This window comes from Augochlora pura, chromosome 5 (genome assembly GCF_028453695.1).
Source record: "Augochlora pura isolate Apur16 chromosome 5, APUR_v2.2.1, whole genome shotgun sequence".
NCBI classification, from domain to species: domain Eukaryota; kingdom Metazoa; phylum Arthropoda; class Insecta; order Hymenoptera; family Halictidae; genus Augochlora; species Augochlora pura.
In genome coordinates, this window is record NC_135776.1 from 1514817 (window position 1) to 1538781 (window position 23965).

The 23965-nt window shown below is 52.2% G+C and overlaps 1 protein-coding gene across 8 annotated transcripts in view; it reads left to right on the forward strand.

The window, feature by feature from the left end:
* Positions 1–23965, forward strand: part of LOC144469871 (serine/threonine-protein phosphatase 2B catalytic subunit 2) — a 95368-nt gene that overhangs the window by 35565 nt on the left and 35838 nt on the right. For all 8 annotated transcript variants that reach the window (XM_078180572.1, XM_078180566.1, XM_078180567.1 and 5 more), the window contains exons 4-5: positions 17654–17778; positions 22547–22658. In XM_078180572.1, the coding sequence (XP_078036698.1) occupies positions 17654–17778; positions 22547–22658 (237 nt within the window). The remainder of the gene's footprint in view (positions 1–17653; positions 17779–22546; positions 22659–23965) is intronic.

Genomic DNA, 23965 nt, shown 5'->3' on the forward strand with positions numbered 1-23965 from the left:
TTGTCGTCGTCGTCGTCAACGTCGACGTCAACGTCGACGTCGCGTCGCGTCGTCACCGTGAAACGAGCCGAGTCGCGTCGCGGCGCGGCGCCGTCGTGTTGACGGATGCACAGTCGACCGGCTCGTTTCGCCTGATCCAATAAGGGACGAGCGAGAGATCGATTCCGCTCGTGTGGACCGGCCTTAAACCCCGGCCCGATGGACAGTCGAGGACGAGGGACGCTTTAACGCTTTCAATCCAGCCGACGACCGGTCGATTCGAGTCTTCGTAAGAGGGTGTCGAACAAGTTCGCCATTTTCTCCGTCGCGCGATTTCAATCGAGTAGACATCGATCCGCGATCGTTAACTCGGCTGCTCAGCCTATCGTTGTTCCGTCGACGATCAGAAACGAGAGAATCGTCGCGTGATCAACTCGTAAACCCTGGAAATGGATGTTCGAGGGCGGTTCGTAGCCATCGCTGCAACAACGAGCGCGTTTCTCTCGACGGCCACTTTCTTTCCACGCCCGGCCCCTCCTTTCATCCTCGAAACCCTTTCCCCGTGTTTCTTTTCTCCCCGACCCCCAATTTACTCCTTTCCCTACAGTTTTTCCTTTCAATCCCTCCTAGCTGCTTCCTGACCCTTATTTCTCGGTTCTTCTCTCGCTCTCTCTCTCTCTCTCCTCCACGCAGTTTCTCGCTCACCCGGTTCTCACGGTCCCGCTTCTTTCCACAGAGTCAGCATTCCCAGCAACCCCTTTCAATTTTCTCCCTTCAGCTCGACCTTCCGCCTGCTTCTCTTTCTTCGTCGCGTCCCCAGAGGGACGTTTCGCTGATCTCTCTCTCTCTCTCTCTCTCTCTCTCTCTTGCACTCTTGCTCTCTTGCTCTCGCTCTCTTCGCTCCTTTTTACTCGGTGACCCTCCGCTAATGCACTTGTGCAAGCATGCCGGCCTGCCGGCCTCCTCGCGTACATAAATCCACGAGAGCGTTCACGGGAACGGTCTTTGTTTTCCCTTTTTATTTCCACGCTCCGGCTGCTCGCCTCTCCTCGGACCACGTGTCCAAGGATGCTTCTGGATTAATCGGTAACCCGTGTTCGATGTCGGCCAGTTTCTCGGTTTCACGATTTTCTTACATTTTCTCTTTTTCCGACGAGAATATACCGTATTCCGTAACAGCGGCGTACAAGGCCGGTCGTTTCCGAATCGATGCAGAAAATTCGTCTGTCCTCGGATAATTTTACAACGTCGAGACAATTCGGAAGAACAAGGCTGGTAAAACTGTCGAGCAGCAATCTTAAAGGCACCCGCTCCCGCGACCCCCTCGTTCTCCGATCCCGCTCCTTAATACGAGACTCGTCTCTCGCTCCAACGACTTATTAATTTCACAGCGAAATATTCTGTCCTTGTTTGCAGGCTCGTTAGAATTCGCGAACGATTTCCAATGCTTCCGGCTCCACCCTTCTCTCCCCCTCTTCCTCCTCCGCCCTCTTCTTCTTCTTCTTCTTCTTCTTCTTGTCCTTTGAATTCATCGATTCCCGCCGGGAGTGTTAACTTAATGCACTTCCTAGAAAATTGTTGGCAAAGGGCTCGCGCCGCGTGAATTATTCAGATAATACCGGCGGGAATCGAAAGTTTGGCTGCAACTCTCGTCGAACATTAATTTGCACCGCGCGATGCAACGACAATCTTCGATCGCTTCCTTTAGATTAGTAGCAAACGGTAGTTCGACTTCGATTGCAATGATAAAATTGCAAATCTGTGAACACCGTTGCGAACACATGTCTCTGCGACAGATCGTTTAGGATACTCATTTGTGCACGACGACGTGGTATTCGAATTGCAATCGGAACGATCGCTACTCGGCAGTCGGTAATCTCCTTCGGGTCGGGGCTAGACGACCGATACTGCTATTTGCTCGCGAAAACCGTGTGTAACTCGAGCGGGACGCGTTACCCAGCTCCGAGGCGTTGTTAACACGGTCGGAGTGGAGCGGAGCCGCGCGCTGCGACGAGCGTGCTGCATTAACCGCGGGGGCTCGACTTTGTCTCGTTATCGTCTAATAGGATAATTAACAACTCCGTGGCTGTTGAAGCCGACGGGAACACCGACTGCCTCTATACAGCAGCGATTCCAGGAGAGTTAGAGGATCCGTTTCCAGGAGAAACGAAATTCCTGGGCGAACGAGCGTCTGCGGGTCGAACGAACGAAACAGTCCTAGGCTGGTCGATGTGTGTTAGATCGGTCAAGGGCCAAGGCAAGTCCGCCCGGTTTCGAGCCGAAATTTTCGTCGAGACGCCGACGAGAAGATCATCGGAGCGTTCCGAGCAAACAATCCTATTTCGATCTTGTCCCAAGACTTGGAAGGTTTCGGAAGGTATTTTGACGAGCGGCCATAAGCCTAAGCATTCCGGCGTTGTTGGCCCGTCCCATTGTCTCGAGGCCGCAGGTTGTTCAACGCGTGTTTCAACGGGTCTCGCGTCTGCCAGGGCAGGGCGTTTTCGTATCGCCGCGCCGTCGCACCGTAAATGGCAAGGGGGAAGAAACCACTAGCTTAGCCGCCACCACCACCACCACCGTGCGATTTATCTCGCTTCATTTAATTCGCCGATGGCAGCGAGCAAGTTCTCCGCTTCATTTTTCTCGACGCTATTCGTCTTGGCTGGCTGTCCTCTCCGTTTCGACACCGCCACAATGCTGTCTTGTTCCCGGATACGAGGATGATTTCGACGGAACTTCGTTCTGGCAGGCGTCTTCCCGTTGAGCAACCCGTTGCTTCAATCTTTCATTGTCGCGCCACGTAGTGTCGCAACCGGGGGACCATCTATCCGCCAGGCAAATTCCTCCGGACCGTTCGCTTCCGAAAAAACGAAACACCATCGGAAACTTTTATACCTATCGGCGGTATCTTTCGGTTCTGGAATCTTGGAAAAGTTAGAGGACAGGCTATAGTACCGTTCAAACGACCGAGGTTGTTCGCTATCTAAGGAATTTAGAGCTTCTTTCGGACTTCTTGTTTTCTTTGCGCATTTTTAATAGTCGGACGACACGTTGAAGGTTATAAAACTTTTTATACGTTTAAACGACATCGACCGAGACTTTGCAGAATAATTTGTAGGACAGAAAGCGGTCGGGTTTTCCGCGTCGAATGCGACGCGACGCGGCGGTGTGTTCGATCAATCCTCGATCCTCGGAGGGACAAGGTCGTAGGTCGTAGGATACGACGGCCGGGGGCCACGTGGCCTCTCGCGGCGAACACAGCCTCGAGTCACGAACCGAGAAATCAAAGCCTAGGCTGCGAGATCCTATCTGCTCGTTTTCGTCCGGCCGCTTGATCGTTCGCGTTTTAATTGCTCGACGACGATCGGGACGAGGGCAGAACAGAAGAAAAAAAACGACAGCGACGGTGGCCGCGTGGCCGACGGTAGCCCCCGGGACTCGGATTAGATTTTATCAGCGGCCGGGGATAATTCTAGATAATCGGCCGGAGTTGGCGCCGATCGCGTAGAAACTTTAAACACCGGCTGATCCTGTCTGGATCGTGCACGCTTCGAGAACTCTCCCGGATCGATAAAACTGCGGATCTGCCGCGCGGGGCGAAAGTTTTCCGCGATACGTAAAACCTCCGGATTTACTACCGAACTCTCTGAAACTACCGTTTCGGATTTATTATCTTAATTGATCGTAGCGACGTAGAAACTTGTCCGATAGGACTTAATACTTAATCTTCGATAAGTGGGAACCGTGAAGCGGATATTTGTTATAATTCTTTGAACACACTTGTTCAAAGAAAGCTTCTCAACCTTAAGATAAAAATACCTTACGACCACTGACTCCGTCGTTGATATATTAATTTGCTACGATCGTAAAGACGTGCTTCCATTGTTACATTTCTACGGTTCGACGCAAGTGTTGCCGTTTCTATTACGTAAAACCGAGATCCCGCGTTCCGAAGCCCGGTAAAACAATTCACCGACCATAACGCCGCCGTCATTAAAAACGCCAGACGTAGTTTCTGCAACGCGTAAAAAATACAACTGTTAAAAAATTTAGTTTGAACGCCGCAGGATCTGGGGCAAATAAAACCGGTGCGACGTGTCAGCCGGTTGGTCTCTCGCGAGTCCAAGCGCGATCGCCGTTGCTTCGTTTCCGATCCGATAATATCGCGAAGCCGTTCGATCGCGAGAAGAGCTCGTGTTTACGACGCCTCGAAGACTTCCGCGTTTTACCGTTTACGGTTCAATTTTCGCGGGCACGGTATCGACGGAACCGCATCGCCGTCGTCGCGAATGTCCAGACGGTTCTCGCATTGCAACAATCGTTTGAACGCTGTACGCGAAAGCCTGTCAAGCTTTTTATTACCTTCCAGAATCTATAAACCCTCGAATGCCACGCTTTTTATTAGAGGGGTCGCGACGAGGTTTTACAGAGTCGCCAGTTTTACGGGCTTGCGTTAATTTTAACGCTCAAGCTCGCTTCTACCGAACGCTCTTCGTTTTTGCAACACTTTCCGTTCAAAAAAATTCGAAATCTTCTGGACATTTCCCTATCCAGACTGCGGATAAATGTATAGTTCGCGGCAGATTTTTCCCATGGAATGATATCCCAGAGAATCCGGTTGCCCCGGTCGATTACCCGTGAAATCCAGCGGCATCCCCGAAGTTCTAGATCCTAGATCCTAGATTCGAGATTCGAGATTATCCCGGGAAATTTGAAATTTTCAATCTTGCCGACAATGGTCCTGGACGTCCGTCGAATCTCCCGTCCGGAAGAATTTTCTAGAATAAAAATGTCTGGGGTCGCGAGCGCTGCCAGGGAAAACGGCTCGCCATCGAAGAGTGGTTCCCGACCGGCCGACTTTTTAATAAAATCCGGAAAATCTCGTCGGTCGCGCGCGCGAAAAGTTTTCACGTATCGATTCTGGCTGGCAAGCCTCTATATCGTCGAGATGGCTCCTACATACTCGAGTACATCGCGGAAGTCGACGCGTTGGCAACGCGCCCGTGAACTTTCAACGCAAAACCCACCACCCCCCACGGTACCCCTTCACAAATTCGAATCAATCGGCCCTTTCAATTTTACGTTTCGTTAACATCGGCTGCGAGCTCGCAACGACGATAGATTAGAAAAATCGCGAAGTATCCGGTTTCTCTGAATCTTTGATTATTTCTTGAAATCGCGAGAATAAAGGTTTCTCTGTTGCTCGAGGACCTCGCGACGGGAACTAAATCGCAACGTTGTTAGACGAAACGATTCCTCGGATTCTCTCGGAAAATAATTCCTCTGGTCTAGGAAAAGCTTTCTTGCAACGAGATCTGCAGTCCTTCGAAAGTAATCGTCAATGTTTTCTTTTGAGCCACGGTCAGCGATTTTTACCGCGGCCGCGTTCGTGGATTTTCAGGATCGAACGAGCTCTCCACCCCTCCTGGTCGTCCCGACTCGCAGAGACGCTGCGAGATACGCTTTGTAGAATACCGACACATATTTTATCCAGTCTACCATTATCGATCGCAAGTTTCTTTTTCCTTTTCGACCGGAGCGTCGACGTTTCAACGCGCTGACGGACGTTTTAAAATACCAGCCCCCGAGGCACCCTCGCGTCGCGACGGCTCGATGCGTTTATCGACGGTACCGACGCACACGGGGATTCGTTTCAAATTGTTAATATATCAGCTGGGCGAGTTGGCCGAGCCGCGGATGTCTTTGCCGGATGTTTCGAGTGCTCGATTCAAAGGTATACGCTTCAACCGAATTTCCTTGGGGGCTTCTACATTTCGAGCAGACCGTTCCACGTTGAATTGATTCTTCCTGTCGTTTCTCCCGCTGCCCCGCTCGCGTGCAGGCGCAGCGTCGACTGTTTCCTCGGAACAACCCAGCGAGAATCGTGTTCGAAGAAGAAGGAGCCCCGAGCTGACCGTTTAAGGGTGACGTATTGGATCGGCGAGCCTAATAGCCGACGAATGGTTGGTATATTGGGAGATGCGCCGACGGAGAAAGGTCTGATTAAGTCGCACGCTCGCGGCACCACGCGATCGCGATATACCGCCGTGTAGCCCAAGTCGGATTCGGAGCAACGATTAAGAATAATTGCCGGCGCGGCTAGCCACGCAGCGCGCCGTTCTATTATGCCGAGGCGCGATCATTTCGCTCGATTACCATTAAACTCGTTAGTTTTCATTTTCCCCAGTCCGAAGGACAAGCGAATCCAAGGCTTCGGATCGCAGAGCGCGCACCGTCGTTCGCCGTTTAAAGACTCTTCGCGTTTCACCGCGTCGCGCGACATTGACATTTCTGCTCGACCCACCGGACCTCCATGTTTCTCTCTCTCTCTCTCTTTCTCTTTTTTTATACCCGCTTGACCTCTAGTATTTGACGCGGAGACCTCGTTTTATTTTGCGCAACTTTTTGCAACAATAATCCGCGACGTTTATTCTTGCTCGTCGTCCCGCGCTGGGATGGGTTTAAGCCTCTCCTTTAGCCATGCGATTATCCTCGAATTTCCTGCAGTACTCCCATCGTCCGCGCTCTGGAATATTACGGGTGTTTTAGTTCAAATGTTGATACTACCCTTCGCGTACGTGCACTTTTGTGCTACAGCGGGGGCAATTTGTTCAGGACCCCGCTCTTTTTCCCCTTCCTCCGCTTGTTCGTTTCTGTAAACTTGAACCCTTCACCCTCTGCCGGGGAGCAGCGGAACGCGAACGCGAGCAAGATCGCAGGAAAATTTTGTTTCCCGCTGGGATAGTCGAGGGGTTGTGTGTGGGGTCTCTTCTCGCGTTGACCCAGAAACTGCGGGGGTGGTCGGGCGTTGCGGGCGCGACGCGCGGTTCGACCGCGGCGCGGCGAGGCAAGGGTTACGGCCGGGCACGTTCGTTAGGAGATATTTATTCGTTCCGGCCAATTTTTTTCGTCCGCCTGTATTTCCCCGAATCTCGTTTGCCACGGGGAGGAAGCGATGGCCCCGCGGATATCTGCATAGCGTTCGCGATAGCCTCGGCCTTTAATTTCCAGCGCACGTAACGCGACGCGAGAACACAGTCGAGAGACACCCTCGAATACGAAGGAGAAAGAGGGAGGGAGAGAATAGGAGAGGAAGAAGAAAGCCACAGTCTTCCCAGGCTCGTTTCTCTTCGGCCTGCTCCCGCCCCGTGGTCGTTTCTCGTTTCTTTCGGTTTCTTTCCCTCGCGAAACCTTATCTCCGTCGCCCGTATCTCGACGAACGATGGAATACATGCACCCTCGCGTGTCGTGTTACCCTCGGCGCGCGTACAACGTAAAACCTCTCCCCTGTTCTCCGGTTAAAAAGGGGCGACAGCCGCGGGGGCGAGGCTGATATACATTATCGCGGCCAACGAGCACTCTGCTCCGACCCCGAACGAATTTATTCGGCTCGGACGCGGGGGTATCTAATCAAGCCTCCTTCAGGAATTTTTAATCGCCGAACTACGCCGGTCTACGGCTCCTGAAACTCTTTCGACTTCTAGACCAGCACCTTGCAGATTGCGCCGGCAAATTTTCAGGCCTAAAAAATTCGCTTATCGAGAACTGAATTTTTTCGACCGGAACACGTTAATTTTCAGCGGGAAATCCGTCGCGGAGGCAACGAATCGAATAGCGGATGACAAAAAGAAAGGCTGCGCCCGAGCGACAAAAATCGCATCGGGAATCTGTTGGGCTGGCAAGAATAAAATTTTCAAGATAACGACGTCGATATCCGCCGGCCTCGAATTTCAAAGCGTGGGTATCTCTGGCCAGTCGAGTTTCAGTTAACGATCAAACTTTAAGATATTCCGTAGCTTCTGTTTCCCTTTCCGGAGACGCGGGGCGCGCGCGTTCGTCGCTGATATTTCTGCTTGTCTCGCGGAACCCTCCAATCTCGTTTGCCTTCAACCATCTCCCCCGCTCACCCCCGCCCCCGACGTCTCCGTTCAATCCCGCTTCATCTGCATGTTTCACGAGCACCGTCTCTACCGTTTCAGTTTCCTCCGCCGCGTGCAATTCCATTCTCCGTTTATCAGAAATTGATCCGGCACTCGGCGGCTCCGCCGGGTTTCGGATTCGAGAGGTCGCAACACCACCCACGGACGATAAATATAAAGCTATCCGAGCCTTCGGCGAACTTTTCGCGATGCTCGATCTCGTTGCATTATTAATCCGCGTCGTCGTGCCGTTCCCGTGCAACGTTTCGATCGCTTCGTCTTCGTCTCCGTCTCCGTCTACGGCTCCGTCTCGAAACGTTCGGCGAACGTGTCGTAAACGTTGGAAACACGTTCGACGGAGGCAAGGCTGTATTCCGAGCGGCGTTATCGCGCGCTCGTAGTCGCGCGGCGTTCCCATCGAGAATAGAAAAGCGTATAGCGGGCGTTGCATTTCATCGGGTTGCACAGCGGTCCCCGGGTTTGGCCAGCGCGCATCGCCGAGAGACGAGAGAGCGAGAGAGCGAGAGACGGGAGACAGAACGGGGGCGACGCAGCGGCGCGAGAGCCGCTGCCGCATCGCTCTTACGAGCGCGCCGGTGTCCCGTTTAATCCGAAAAAGCAATCCGTGCGCGCTCTCTCGCCAGCTTTTATGGGCAATTTTAACGAGCACCATAAATCCGGATGATACGCCGCGCGTCGTTCGGCCCGCCGTAAATTACCGGGAATATTTTCGTATCGTATTATATTCCGCTCCGTGCTCGCCGATTCTCTCGCGCGCGTGTTCCGCGGCCCGCCGTTCCTCGCGTTTCGCTCGCGCGGAACCATCAATTCCGGATACTTTAGCGACCGAAATTATCAGCTGTTTATTCGCGGACGCTAGATCGCCGCTAGATTATTGTTCTCCGCCGGCTGCCAAATTCGCAGCTGGTTTGACGTTGAACGATCGTGTTGGATCTCGTCGTACGACGCGAGAACTTCCTCTTGCTCGAGGTAAATGCGACGTTCGCCTCGACTACGGAAAAATGCGAACAACATCTGCGCGCGAGACGCCGGAACGTCCAAGACTCGCGGCTTGTTTTCCGCCCGCCGGTTGCCTCGCGCTTGGAAACGCGACAAATAACAATCGCAGGCGTGAGCGACGGAGAACGCGAATCGCGTTCGCGGGTCTCGCGAAGATCGGGATCGATCGATCCGCGAATCGTAAAATCGTAAATCGTGACACGACTCTCGACGAAGAAGAAAGCGCATTGTCGGCAAGCACCGATGCACTTTTCTGCAGTGTCGGGCTGCTGCTGCTGGCTGGACACCGCGAAGTGCCCTTCGGCCCGCATTGTTCGCGGATGACAAATGAACCGGACGTGTGATTGATATTGGCGAGCCGCCGGATAAAGCGAACCGCGCGCGCGCGGTCCAATGCGCGCCCCGTCGCGACGCCTCGCGTCCGCGTCCCGTCGCGTCGTCTTCACGTCATCGACACGCCTGTCAAACACGTGAATGCGTGTTCACGCACATTTCTCCGACCTGATCTAACCTGAATCCGCCGTTTCCGAATACTGGGTCAACCTCTATCCCGAATTCAATCTCTCGACGGCCTCGAATCGTGTTTGGAGCTCGGCTTTTCGTTGCCCGTTTCGATCGCGATGCATTCGCTGGATCATCCCTCGGGACCGATGGCTCTAATTTTGAACGAAGTTAAGTATAATATGGTTGATATCCAATTAGGAATTTTCAAGTAATCGTTTGTCAGTTTCGAAAGAAAATCTAAAATGATCGGATCAAGGATCGTTTCTTGTAGATTTCGACAGGGAAACGCAATGACCTAGGCGACGCGACGGACTTGTCCGCGAGTCATGTGCGATCGTCGTAGTCGTACAGGATACGGTCGCGTCGGCGCGTCGGGCTAAAGATAGGCAGGAAAACGCGTGGCCATTGCTAGCGGCGCGTCAAAGAGAAGCCACGATTGTCTGTCAGATATAAATAGATCGATCGAACGCGTTCGTAACAGTTGGTGTCGGGTCGTCGATCGTGCCGCGTTAAGAATTCACGAGGAACGGCTGAAAATCCCGGCGGGGCCGCGTTTAGGTCGCCAGCTGTTCCGCGTGCACGTGCACGCGCACGCGCACGCGTCCACGTGCTCGGATTTTTCGCGCCACTTCGCCATGTTCGCTCGTCGCTCCTTCCTCGTATTCCAGCCTAAAAGATCCCTCGATGGCTGCTGCAATTTCATCGTCTATGGTTGCGATCTAGTTCATGATCCAAATCGTAATTTTAAAACATTTCAAATTATCGATCCTCTTGCAGATTTCTGAAAAATGGAACGTCCATGAAATTATTCAAAGCTGCGCTAAGTAAAAAGTCGGAGCTGCGACGGAATTTCCGAGGTCGCGCTGGATTAGCCGAGGTCGGAGAGTAGTAGAGGATGGTTGGGGTTGGAGGGTAGGGAGTCTGTAAAATAATTATTTACGGGCGCCGGGAGACGCCTGGTCGACGGAATCATTTGTATTCGTGTCCCGAAGACGCGGGTCCTCGGGGAACACAGCTCGCGCCCACCCTCCTGGCAACCTCGCGCTGTGGAAGCCCGGCCGAAAGATAAATCACCGTGTTCCCCCAAACCCCTCCGACTGTGTAACAACCGTATAATGTTCCATAATAAGAAACGCATTTCGTCCTCGAAGGGTTTTTTGATGGCACGGTAAAATGAAGACAAGGGACTGGCTCCCCGGTTGGTCGCCATTACCCCCTCGTTCTCTCCCCGTCGATTCGCGTCGCGGAACGAGTATCTTCGACAACCGCGGGGTTGGACGACGACATAATGTGTCCGCCGTTTACGAGTTACTCGAATTCGTGATACACCGAATGTTTATCGATAACGCGAAACAGCATGACCGTAGGAAAAATTGTGTTAGCTCGGGAATTTTTAACGAGCAAATGGTTGCACGTACAGTTCCGAGACTTTTTCTATATTTAGATGATACTTCGAGGTACATGTAAAAATATTATCAGCTCGAGGAATTCGTTTCGCGATGAGATGCAAAAGTTTCGGCGAGGGTTTTTCGATTCGTTTGGAATTAACGGACCGTTCCGCCGCGTACCGTCCCCAGAAATTTTTGCCGCTCGAACCGCTCGATGTAAGAGAGTAAAAGTTTTCGCGCATTTATACAGTGCTTTGAGGAAGACGTAGAAAAATATTCAGCCCTCCGGGCGGATCTTTCCGCGAGATACGAAGGAGAGAGCAAGTTCGAGGGAGTCGGCGAGCGGAAGCGCTGGATTTTCCCTTCTGCGTCGGTCGACGATGTGCGCGACGTTGGAGAAGCTCCGAAGTTGGTGGCGTTGGGGTGGCCGAGGGTCGCCGGGGGTGCTGGAGCATCGCAAACAGAGAGATCCCTGTCTCGTTAGGTCCGAACTTTCCGTCGCAATCAGGCCTCGTTCCGGCATGTCGCAAGCCTCGCAAACCTCGCAAGCCTCGCAAGAGCGAAAAGAGTGGCGCAAACGGGGCCGGAGAACCCTTTTAACCGAGGGTTCATTACTCGGGGCTCGTGACCCGGTTTTAATTAAATGTACTCACGCGCGCGTGATTGCGTGTGCCGCCTCTGTAACACACGGTGTCCTTACGTGTCGTGTCGCGCTGTTGCCGTGCCGTGCCGTGTCGTGTCGTGTCCTGCCGTGTCGTCACGCGAACTTCTGCGTACACGCACTGCTAGGACCGTAAATTCGACCACGGCGATCCGAGCGAAATCAAGTCTGCCGATGCTATGCTCGGACAAAGGGAATCGTGTTTGCAGGTCGATCTATGGTCAGCCAGAGTAGAACGCGGCCGTTCGCGGTCGAACGGATATGGTTAGCGAGAAGTAGAATAAGTCCACATGTGGTCAGACGAGGCTCGAATGCTTCTACCATTCTATCCATTCTATCGCTAATTCAAGGAGAATGGAATGTCTAAGGACAAGTAGAACTGCTCTGTCCGAGGCACGATGATCACCCAACCGAATTGAAAATAGAATGCGTGGCTGCTTGTGGCCACGGGACGCCAGAATATCACCACCTGTGGACAGACAAATGGCATGCGGCCACAGTAGATTAGGTCTGCCCCAGCTGCCGCGACAAATAATTTCTTAGATAAAACGTGTTTATCGAAGAAACAATTGTTGCAACACTGAATCCTGTTGGAGATGTTAGACAACTTTTTGATCCAACGTCGACCGATCCAGGCAAAAGGGGACCACGAAATTTTTCCATCGAATGCAAATTGTTCCGAGGTTCCTGGATTCGTAGCGAGGGTACAGGACGATCGGGATCGTTGCTCGGTAGGTTGCACGATCGCGCCGGGAAGAGTAGCTCTCGAGCAGGACGAGGAAGCAGCCGGAGGCTGATACGTGAGGGGAATACCACCGTGTGCCGAGGAGCAGGAGAAGCCGAGGAGAGTAGAGTAGAAGAGAGGAGAGGAGAGGAGAGGAGAGGAACTCGTGTTCCCGGGCAACAGTCATTGTGCTTAGAAGTAGCTTAAGCTAATTGTGAGAGCCGCCCTGGGAATTTCTCTCGCACGGCTAATGGGGCGGAGCCGGAGTGGCTCTTCAGGACGCTATCGTGCTCGAGCTGATTAAGTGCGCCGTGGACCGATGTCAGAAGACGATAATTTGCATCCGGATTATGTCGCCGTGCCTCCTCGGGATGCGCCCGTTGCACCGGGATGCACCGAGATGCACCGGATGCATGCGGCTCTGCTCCTCGAGCTACGTAAAACCTGGCCCACTCGACGACTCGGCTAACCCAGAATCGAATCGCGGTGCGGCGCGGCTAATCGTTGCTCGCGGATCGATTACTATTCTCCGCTGGTTCCCTCTCCCTCTCCCTCTTTCTCTCTTTCCCTTCGTCTTTCTCCGTGACGAGCGTTCGCGATCGGCTGTGCCCGCGGAACGATAAAACCAGGCGCCTCTCGTGCTGTCAGTATTATTATTTTTACCGGCGGCGTATCGCGCGCTGAATGCTCACGTCGGATGTACACGGGTTAACGGCGATGTCGTGACCTGGATGTTCAGGACGTTTCGATGCGCCGTTACGCTGCTACGTGGTAGGAATTCGCGCCGACTATCTTCCGGTCGTCCTGGCCTGCTCGTCCGGAAGTGGCTCCGTTGACCACCACCCCATGGATATTGTCTCTCCGTGACCAGACAAACCGGTGTATCTCGCGCGAAATAGAACCGCTCGATCTCTCGCTATGGAGCAGTCGTACGGTGGTCAAACGAGCCAGAAGAAATTGCAATCGTACAAGGTACGATGCTTCGAATCCATTGAAACGATTCCGTAAAAAAAAAAAGTAGTAGTATCTTGTCACGGATCGAACTAACCGGCAAGCTAGCGCGTATCGTGTGCAATAGGTTATCAGGGAAACGGTTTTAATCGGAGTCAGAGCTCGGACGAGGGAGCCGTTCGAACGAGTAACGAGGGCAGCTTGTTAATTCCCGCGGGAGGCGAGCAACGGGGAAAACACCGGTAAACAATTCGCGATAAATCGCTAAATACGATCGCGGCGAGTCTCCTCTCTTCTCCTCTCCTCTCCTACGCTCCTCCGCCTACTGCTCCTCCTTGCCCGCGACTCTCGGCGCCCTCGTTTAAGCCGCGCGGCGTCGCTCGTTTAAAGCCGGTCATTCGTATTAATTATTCCCACGTCGGCCTGATTAACGAGCTCACCCGCGCAATTTGTAGTCACGCTCGCGGCCGCTCTAATGATAATACAGCTCCGCTATAGAGACAGAGAGGGTGAGAGATGAAAAAGGCGAACGCGATCACACAGTTGGCATGCGGACGCCATCGATCTCTCTCGGACTCTCGTAGCGGCCCGGAGAGGATGTCCGATCTTGTCTCTTGGCCGATGAAATTCGGGAGCCGACAATGAAAATTATTGGTTGATCGCCCCTTTGAGAAGCCCGAAAAAACTCAGCGTCGGCCTGACCTTACGGCATTGGGCGGAGCATAGAATTGTTTTCCGCGGAAATAGAGAATAAAACGGAGGAGACTCTGTGCTCGCGGAACGAATGTCGGAAACAGAAAAACACGCTCGCTGCATGGTCCTGGTACTATTTATGCAGGCCAGAGGATGGGAAAACTGGCGATGAGAAAGAGGAAATAATGAGTCACTGGCGGACAATAAAAAAATGGAAAATACGACAGCTTGCGACTGCGAAATGCGCAATTCCCGCAAGACGCAGCCGCATGGGAGCTGCAAGACGGTTTCCCTGCATCTTCTTCCTATACCTGGCTTCGCGCCGCGTCGCGCCGCACCGCGCCGCCTGGAAGAGAGGCAGAGAGAAGACCGAGAGGGAGCATGTTCGTTTAAAATATGACGCGCAGGCTGCTTTCCTTCCAGAAAATCTTTCACGCCCGCCAGCGTGTGTACAGCATCGCATTTTTCTTCCAGGGACATTGCTTAGCATCGCGGTGTCTGCGCGGGCCGGGCGGGTCGCAGTCGAGTCGGGCCGGGTCGGGTCGGCCGCGGAGGGCTAGGTTTATATACCGCTATGTAGCGGTGTAAACATACCGGGAGCGGATCGATTTATGCAGCTAAGTAAGTGCATTTTTATGCACCGTTTCACAGCCGAGACGAGCAGCCTTGCAACGAGTCACTTCGTTTAACGAACGACCTATATAACCAAAGCGTCGCGACGCGTCGCGTCGCGACGCTCGCGCACTTCCCTTACCCTGGAACACGCTGTACCCGCGGCGTCAAATCGATTCATTCGTGAATTCGAGGTCCGCCAACCTCTTCCCGCTTCTTCGAACCGCGCCTGGGATCGCATTTTATGAATCAGTGTGCTCTATCTCCACGAAGGTAGACCTTTGTCCTATGCAAGCTGAGTCATCTAACCTTTCTACATCGAATATTCTCGGCGCTTCTAAAGACACGCGGAATGTCTCGAGGGTCAGAGTTGAATGCCTTAGAACGTTCGCGCGATGTCATAGGAACTGCCACTTTGATGTAATTTTGATCAGCGGTATCATGGTTATCGTTGTTACTTATATCGGTAATCTTTACGCTTCACTTAATTAATCAATAACAATCGTTTCATAATCCAAGCAACAACAACAAGCTCCGAATGATTCGGATAACCGAGATTCTACGAGTTGAACGAGGGGGCGGCCGATTTGCGGCGGTCAAAGCCGGTTAAGTCGCCGTTAGCGCATCGTCGCTAACTAAGTACGAATTAACGTTTGCGCGTGTGTGGAAGGCAGAGAGAGAGAGAGAGAGAGAGAGAGAGAGAGAGAGAGCGCCGAGCTCGAATCGGGAAATGCAAAGCCCCTAATCAGCGGAGCCGCAACCCGTCATAATCGCGTGTCGATTGCCGAGAGTCGACCGGCGCGCGGCGTCGACGGTTTCCAACGGAATTTTGGAATTCGCTGCAACGTCGTCCTCGAGACGATCTCCTTTGCCGGTTCGGCGCTTTAATCACCGCGTCTCTTGATTACCTCGCATGATCAATTAATTGGAAGCTGGGAAAAATTTGAGGTAAAATTGTTTTATCACGAAAATGTCTAAAAACATTGAGCGATCGACCGAACCGAGTCAAATGAGTTTTTTTAGAGAGACACACGCGTGCCTTCGTAATTAGTGGGTTCTTGGCTGACACAGTTGGCTCTCTTTCCCTGTGATTCGCCGATGGTATCGGCAGCACGCATAATTAACGCGATACGAAACACAAGTCCTGTCGCCTGTACATCAAAATATCGACGCGGCGCATCCCGTCGCGGCGCGGATCGTTTGAAATATGCAGTGGATTCGCCGCATCCCTGCTGCAATTAGTCAGCCTGTAATCTCATTTCGGCTGTTGCGGAGACATCGCTCGCGTTACGACCACGTTGTCCGTAATTTCGCCTAATTTCGGCTCCGAACAGGACCGATCATCTGGCCCGCCTTTATTTTATTCCGCGTCGAACGACAGCCGGCCACGGGAAATCCGGCACTCGTTTGGCAGCGCGAAAGCTTTCACGACGTTCTTTGGACAGCGGCGCGTCTTTCAAAATGCTCGACTAAAATGCCGATTAACCCAATTCCCGACGCTCATCGCGAGCTAGGAAAGGAGTTTTCGTTCAAAGATAAATTACTGCGAGTCGTATGCACAATGCGCGCGCTTTCGAGCAAGGCAGAATTTTTCTCCGGCTCGCGGACGGTCGGCCGGGTTAATTAACGAAACTAATTTAAGTATCCAGCAAAAAGGAAAAGCCCCGCGAACCCAAGAATTCGATGGGGCACGCGGAAATGGAGTTCGACTCGGCGAGAAAGTCCTCGGAGACTTTGCCCGGGCTCGGTTTTCCTCGGTTTTCCTCGGTTTCGAAAAGACCAGCGAATCGGATCGCGCTCTCTCTGCAGAAAACTCCCCGGAGTCTTCGAGCAGAAAAGGAACGATCTATCAATTTTCTCGTAAGGAGAAGCCGATCAACCGGAAAGCCGCTGCCACGAGACACTATTGATCCAGTCGCGCAGGTTAATACTGGCATTAGCTAAAATAAAATTTATCGAGGAAAGGGCCGGCGCGGCGTTCCAGCGAATCATTTTCCGATAACGCGCTCTCTCTCTCTCTCCTCTCTCTCTCTCTCGGCCCTGAACCTTTCCGTCGAATATTTACGTGGCCGTTTTCTTTTCGATCGTGCTCTCGAAGCTTTCTTAGGCAAACGGTGGACATTGAAATTGGCCTACTTCGAAACGGTAATTGGTACTTTCCTCTTTACAAGCTCCCATTCGGCCTCGTTTGTTGTTTACTTTAAACATCGAAACCTGTTATTCGAGCACCGTGTCTATATCATTCAGTCTTTCAGAAGTTTCTGCTATTAAACCGAACAATCGATTTTCGCGAAACTTTTGCAGACATGTTTGTACAAGTCCGGACTACTCGGCTCAATTTTTATTAACGTCGCTATCATGGAAACTCTCATGGTTGTTCGTTGCGAAAGTAGGCCACTCTTATCAAAACTTTGCGAATCGTACGGGGGAAAGAACGATTATTCTTTGACGATTAATTGTCATTCTACTTTCGACGCTATTAACGCACGAGAATCCATAAACACGGCACAGACGTGTGTGTAAACGAGCTCGCAATGTTTAACGGAGATATGCGCGTCGATCGGCCTCTCCGAGAAAAATTCCGAAAGTCTGCCAGAGGCTTGGCACAGTGGTACAGCTCGGTGTGTGGTCAGACCCGGCGTCGGCCCGTCGAAAAAGCTGTGCTTCCCCTCGATGGAGTCGAATCGCAGAATCGGTCGGCGGTCGGAAGATTGCCACTTGTTGCTGAATTATGCAAAGCGTTCGCGGGTACGATGGGAAACGATACGGACGTCGATATTTAAACGACCGTGTGTTCTCGCGACGAAAACGGCTATCGTCGACGCCGAGCCTTTTTAAGAAATCGAATCCCCGAGTAGCCCTGTTACTCGACCAACGCTCCCCGTGAACAGGGTTGGAACCGACAGTCGTTGCAAATTCTTTGGAGCGACAGTCGGTCATACGAATTAATTGGAAGATATAAAAATTTATTTCGATATATTATACAGCGTGTTCTATACTCTGCTGCAGCGAACTATTACCATCGCCTGGTTGTAGAACATTTCGGATCGTTCGCAGAGGCGAACGGACGAGCTGGGAAACGCTGTTAAAAATTTCTCGATCGAACGGTCCGCATCGTTTCCGCAGGGTTGTTTAAAATTCCGTTTACCGATAAACGGTGGGAACGTGTCGCCTAACAGTTCCGTTTTCCCTGGTGTTTCAGTATGCGGGGACATTCACGGCCAATTCTACGACCTGATGAAGTTATTCGAGGTGGGCGGACCACCCGCCACGACCAAGTATCTCTTCCTCGGCGATTACGTAGACAGGGGTTATTTCAGTATCGAGGTAAGTCCTTTGTTCAACTTTCGGATGCCCGATTGGCCTACAAGCATCGGGGAAAAAGTAACGTAACAACGCTCGTCTTCCGCCTGCGATCTAAATTCAATCGAACCGTTCCTTCGAGTCTGCCGTTTTTATCGCGAGAAATTTTGCGATGGCTTCAGACTATTGGTAGAATTGATTTTAATCAGCTTAGAGTACCAAATAGTCGGCAGTCCTTGCAAGTGTTCCGCTTTCGTTGTCGAAAGCTTATTAACTTGATTACCGTTCTAAATGTTTTCAATTAATATAACGTAACAAGTTCTTTTGGAATTATCATTTAGAAGAAAATTATCGAGCTTTCGTTTGACACGGTTTCGTCACTGAATAGCTTATAAAGGCCGATTACAGAAATTCATAAAATACGAACAGTCGGCTTTTTTTCACGAGCGTTCCCGATACCGAGAGAGTTAAAATACAGCGCCGTCGCCGGTAGCAATCGGAAAAAAGCTTGCGAAACTTTCGTTTGTTCTTCGTTAATGTTCCCCTTGTTTCCATCGTTATTAAAAAAAAGAAAGGCCGCACGGTTCGGTCGACGAACACGTTCACGGAGACACGGAAAAAAATTGTAGCGCCGCGGCGCACCGAAAGCGACCGGCGCACGGCGAATCTACGAGCCCCGAGCTCGGCTAATTACCGAGCCTACTAATTAGCAATCCTCTCGGTTAATCATCAATTAATGCTCCCTTCGTTTATCTTGCGCCGCGCGTATCTGACGGGGAGCTTTCGAACTTTCCTCGAAACGTTTGAAACGCGAACGCGCCAGAGAAATTTTCGCGGACTTTACAGTAATAATGCTTCGAAGTCTCTCGATCGTAAAAATCAGCGCGAGAGCGAGCGAATGGAGAAGTTAGCGGGCGATTTTCCGGTGGCACGGTCGCGTGGAAACGAGGTCCTCTTCCCGCGGACAGGTCCGAAAGTAGTTTAGCGTCTTCGAAGGATCTGTCCGAGGCTCGGATAAAGAAAGAGAGTGCCAGCAGCCGGGGTGCTGGGTAGCTCGAGGTGAGGCAAGACGAGACGAGACGAGGCGAGGCGAGGCAGGACGAGGCGAAGCTCGCCGATCGATACTCTCTATCCGCAATATGCTTCGCTGGATTCTTCGAGCCTGGCGAGGAGAGATTCGCCGGGATTTCTCCGTGGAACGTGCACGCGTTCCGCGAGGATTTTCATTTTCTGAGTGAAACGGCGTGGCGGGACGGGCGCGAGGCGGGGCGGGGCAGGGCGAGACAAGGCGCCGCAGAATCCGGAAGAAATGAAGAGAGGACCGTGGAAACCGAGGGAACGGCGCGCTGGAAAGATGGGATTATGAGCGAATTGCTGCGGGAAAGACGAAGCCGAGTGGAATGTTTAGATTACAAACACTGAGAGACCGAAGATGGAAAGATAGGGGACGCCGTGGATCGACCGGAAAAATGGATGAAACGCGATTTCATAAAAACCTCGGTTTGCTCTCGAACCAACCGCTGGTAGCGCCTGTGTTCGGATAAAGGAACAGCCGCTCAACTACGACCGTGCAATAAAACGTTATTGATTTTTACGGTAAATAAAACAGCGCGCGTAAAACACCGATATTTCTTGCTTCATCGTAAAACATGCTGCAGCAGATCGTCGATGTTTCCAATAATCGCTATTTCGCTGCACTTCGTCCATCCGATAGTACTCTTTGCCATAATTCGTCGATCATAGGCTAAGTTTCGTCGGAACGACGACTCGTATAAATGAAAAGCCTAAGTGTTCGACGAAGGTTCGGGGCAAATAAAGCTCCTCGCAAATGCCCCGGACGGGTTTCCACGTGCGCGAAATAATTTGTAGTAGTTCGAAGCGAACGTAAAATGATTAGGCGTTCGGCATTAGGTTCGTTACCAGCGTCGTTTCCCGAGTGACAGAAATCTATGGCAGCACTTCCGGCACTCGGGTGTGTGCGTCGCGACCGAGCAACTCGGCGGAGCTTCGGTTCCGGGGCCGAAGATGAATCGAGTCTCCCCGGTTTTCGTTTGCGGAAGTGTAAGTAAATTGGGTTCTTACGGTGGCCTGGGTTCGAGTGCACACTCGGCATTTCGATGATTTCGAGTGCACCAATGAATCCGCTCGACCCCGGAGCGCACTTGTCTTCGGAGACACGATTTAAATTGGAAAAACGGCCCTGTCGAGAGACCGCTTCCGGGGAAATTGGGTCGAAGACGAGCACGGCTAGGTGTTCGGGAATGCTAGAAATAACTGGGAGAGAAGCATGTTCGCGAACAGCGTAACCCCGCGCACGGAAGTACGCGGATCGAGTAAAAGATCGACGAGAATTCGGCGAACCGATCGACTGTCGAAAAAACATCGATATCGTCGTCGGCATCCTCGAGCGAAACAATAACGACACCGGTGCCGAGCGATTTCACGCGAACGCCGCGCCGCGTCTTTTGTTCGCGGTGGAAACAAAGGGGTAGCGCGGGAAAATTACCGGTGGCTGGGATCGTCCCCGATGACTCGGTTGATTAATAGAAATCCGAAAGCCGATCGGCGCTCGGCAACCGACGCGCGGCTCTACGCCGGCATTGTTCGGGCTCGTTCCGGGATTATAAGCGAGCGGATCGGTTATCCGCGTTCTCCATTACGCGTTATCATCGCGATAGTCCATTTGCGTTCGAATCGGGCCCCGCCATGGGACGCGAGCGTATCGTGCGCCTCCTCTCCGAATAGAGAATTCGCGGCAGGCTATAGATGAGTCCTGGGAATAAGAGAGTCTCGTTGTCGGATGGCGCGCGGTGGCTGAGATTTATCGTTGTTGGCACGACGGTCGCGTGTCTTGTCACTCGAGCGAGCCAGACGTCGTGGGTGGTGTTAGTCATCTCGCTGCGTCTGGTTCGTTTGTTTTAATTAAATAATACGTGGCCCGGGCGGAGACGAAACCAACGACGGGTGTGCGACTTGGAAGACCGATAGTTTCGCCGTGGATTTATCTTCTGGGTCTATCGCGACCCGGCGTGCCGGTCGTTTTTCTAAATAAACGACGCGAGTTCTACCAATAGGGGATATATATTTCGACGGCGGAAAGAAACGGTAATTCATCCGATGATCGCGACCGTGCTCGTCCAATAAAACAAGCTTCTCGCAGAACTCATTATATCGGGGATGGAGAGGGAACAATGGCGACGCTCGGAGCTGGTAGCGCATTCATAGCCACTTATGCGATTGTTCCCGGGCAGGGATACGCGACGCGTACCACCTCTCGCGCATTAATACTACACGTGATACTCGCATTCGAAACAAGCCGTTAATGTATACACAATGAATAAAAGATGCGTCTCGCTCGCGCGCGCTCTCTCTCTCTCTCTCTTCCTCCCCCTTTCTCCTCTTCTCTCCTCTCTAGAGCAGAGCCATCCTCTCCGCGAGCTCTCTGTCTCCCGGTATTCGATATCGATTCGACGACCGCGGCCAAGTTTCTAACGATTGTTTACCCGCGTGCGTCGCGTCGTGACTGCGCATTTTTCGCAAATAAATTGTCGCGCACGCGATTAAACGCGAACAATTCGCGAGCATTATTCCTAACCTCGAACAAATCTGCATGCAGCGCAGAGTTAACCAAGGTCCGCGAATATTCCGAAATTACGGGGAACCGGTTAACAACTTCGGATGAAAAAAATATGCAAAGAAATGATTCGTAATCTTGGCCGATATTTCGTGGATCTTTCGGAAGCAACGCGTCGGGATACAGAGGTCTCTTTGGATCTTGAGACAAAATTGAACGTCCGATGCCAAACCTGTCAGCTCCTTCGCTCTCTCAGACAAAGGCGACGGTGCGTCTCGGGAGAAGATTAATCGCGATCGCGCCTCAACGCTTTCGCGTAGATGCTTTTGTTCCTCGTCGCCGCGTGGCCGCGTGCTAGTTTCGTTAATCCTGTCGTCTGCCGTCCGTCCAGCGATTAATTAGCCTCGTGCCCGAAATACGGACGCGCCTCTCTCTCTCTTCTCTATTCTTCTTTCTCTCCCTTGCTTTGAGAAGCGAGGAAGAGAGAGAGAGAGAGAGAGAGAGAGAGGAAAGAACAGGATCTCGGGAAGCAGAGCAGCAGCGGGCGAACGTTTATCGTCGCCGCGTAAATCGTGCGCGATGAAGGCGGATAAATAACGCTGATATTAGCACTTCGACGAACCCATAACTCGCACGGTTCGGTTTTATGGTGGCGTGTCTCGCCGCGCGAAATCTATAAAAAGCGAATTTACCGGAACAGACCCAGCCGGCCCGGGCATCATTACGTGTTTCGAGACGAGAAACTCGTTAAATCCGCCGAATCGGAACCCCGTCCATTCTTTCCGAGAACGTTTCCAGCAGCGAACATTCTTTGCTGTTGCAATTCTTTTTCCACCTCGTTCGACTCTCGGGAATCCCCGGGCTTAAATTATATCGCTCGGGGGCTTACGCTACCGTCGGGAACCGCGCGAGCGATGTTTGCGAATTTTTCTCGGCGAAAATACTGGGAGCTTCCGGAACGAGATTTCGCCTGCTCGAAAGACGATATTATCGGTTAACCGTGGTCATTTTTTTTTCACCGGAATCCGACAACATTTGTCGAGGCGGGATGCACGCGTTTCATCGATATCGAATCGTGTCCAGCACGGCGGAAACCCTCGAAGCCGGGACGCGGGAGTTTCGACAACGGTGTCGTTAATTTGATCGATCGAGAAAGAACGGATCGCCGAGAGTTGTTGGGCCAGATAACTAACAAACGAACCATGTTCTCTGTTGCAGTGCGTATTGTACCTGTGGGCGCTGAAACTGTGCCATCCAAACACACTCTTCCTCCTGAGAGGTAACCACGAGTGCCGTCATCTCACGGAATACTTCACATTTAAGCAAGAATGTAAGTAGCAAGCCCGACGCATTTTATCGGAGGATTCCGCGATCGGAAATTTCGAAGAGAGAGAGAGAGAGAGAGAGAGAGAGCGGCTTTTCCACGGTCGATCCGTTCGCCGTAGTCGAAAACCTCTCACGATACCCGTTTTCCACGAAATTACGTCGCGTCGACGTTTTACAGGTTTTTCGGTGTGGGGAGAGAAAGGCGAACGATGAACGAACTCCGATCGATTTTCGATGGCCCGCTGTTTTCGGCGGTCACGGTTTTCACGCTGACGAAAATTCGCGCCGAAATACCCGACCGTTCGCGGGTCGCGCCGCCATCGACGGCGTGTACAGAATTTTTGCGGGATGCGCCGAGTTTGCGTGCCCGATATCTCCGCTATCCTTGACTCGTTTCATTTTCCGCGACGATCGATTATCGTATTATTTTGATTATCGTTGCGATTGCTATTGGAGGGTGACAATGGACCGATCGCGAATCGGTAGTATCGAGTTCCTCTCGAATAATTGGCGGAGCCAGCGCGGCGCCGGTCAGGGCATTTTCAATCATTAATCCCGACGCTTCGAGGAACGCGACTCGGCTCCGTTCGGCTCGGCTCGGCTCGGCCTCGGTCGGTATCAAAGGGGACGAGGATTTTAATTGCGTCCCTACGGCGATCCCAATTTACAATCGAGTTTACACTTAGCCCGATTTCACGCTCGAGAGAGGACGAATTATGGCGCGGACATTCGTCCGTCCGGCTAACGGGGGCTGCCTCTTTATCGCCGATTAATGCCCGCCGATACGTGTTTCAACCTGCGAACGGATCCGTTTTCGTTACCCTGTTTCCACGATTTTCGGCGGTCGAGCTCGAAAAACAATTTCCGAACATTGAAGCGAATCCATGGCAACACCCTCGAATTGCATTCGATCGAACGCGTCCGCTATTCGATAACTCGTTGAACGAGAAAGATGCTCGATATTTAGAAATGTTTTCACAGAGTTTTTATATCTATTAGCTCTCGACGTCCACCGCGAAAAGAATCAACTTAGTCTCTCGCGACGGTAGCAAATGATCGGAATTGCTTCCGTGTTGTACAGCGTGTCGTAGAACAAGCTGCAATTCGGCTGGAAAGCATTTTCCGAAATAGTTTTCCGGCTGGACGAGTGCCGATGGCCGCGGAACGCGGCTCAGGGTTTGATAACGCGGAATTCGGTTCGAGAGGCAAATCGTTGCGGGGGACGGAGGTTTTTTCTTGAACGAGGAGGAGACGGGGTTCGGGACCGAAGTCGCCTCTATCTCGAGGAGGAGGTCTGCGTGGCGCAGCCGA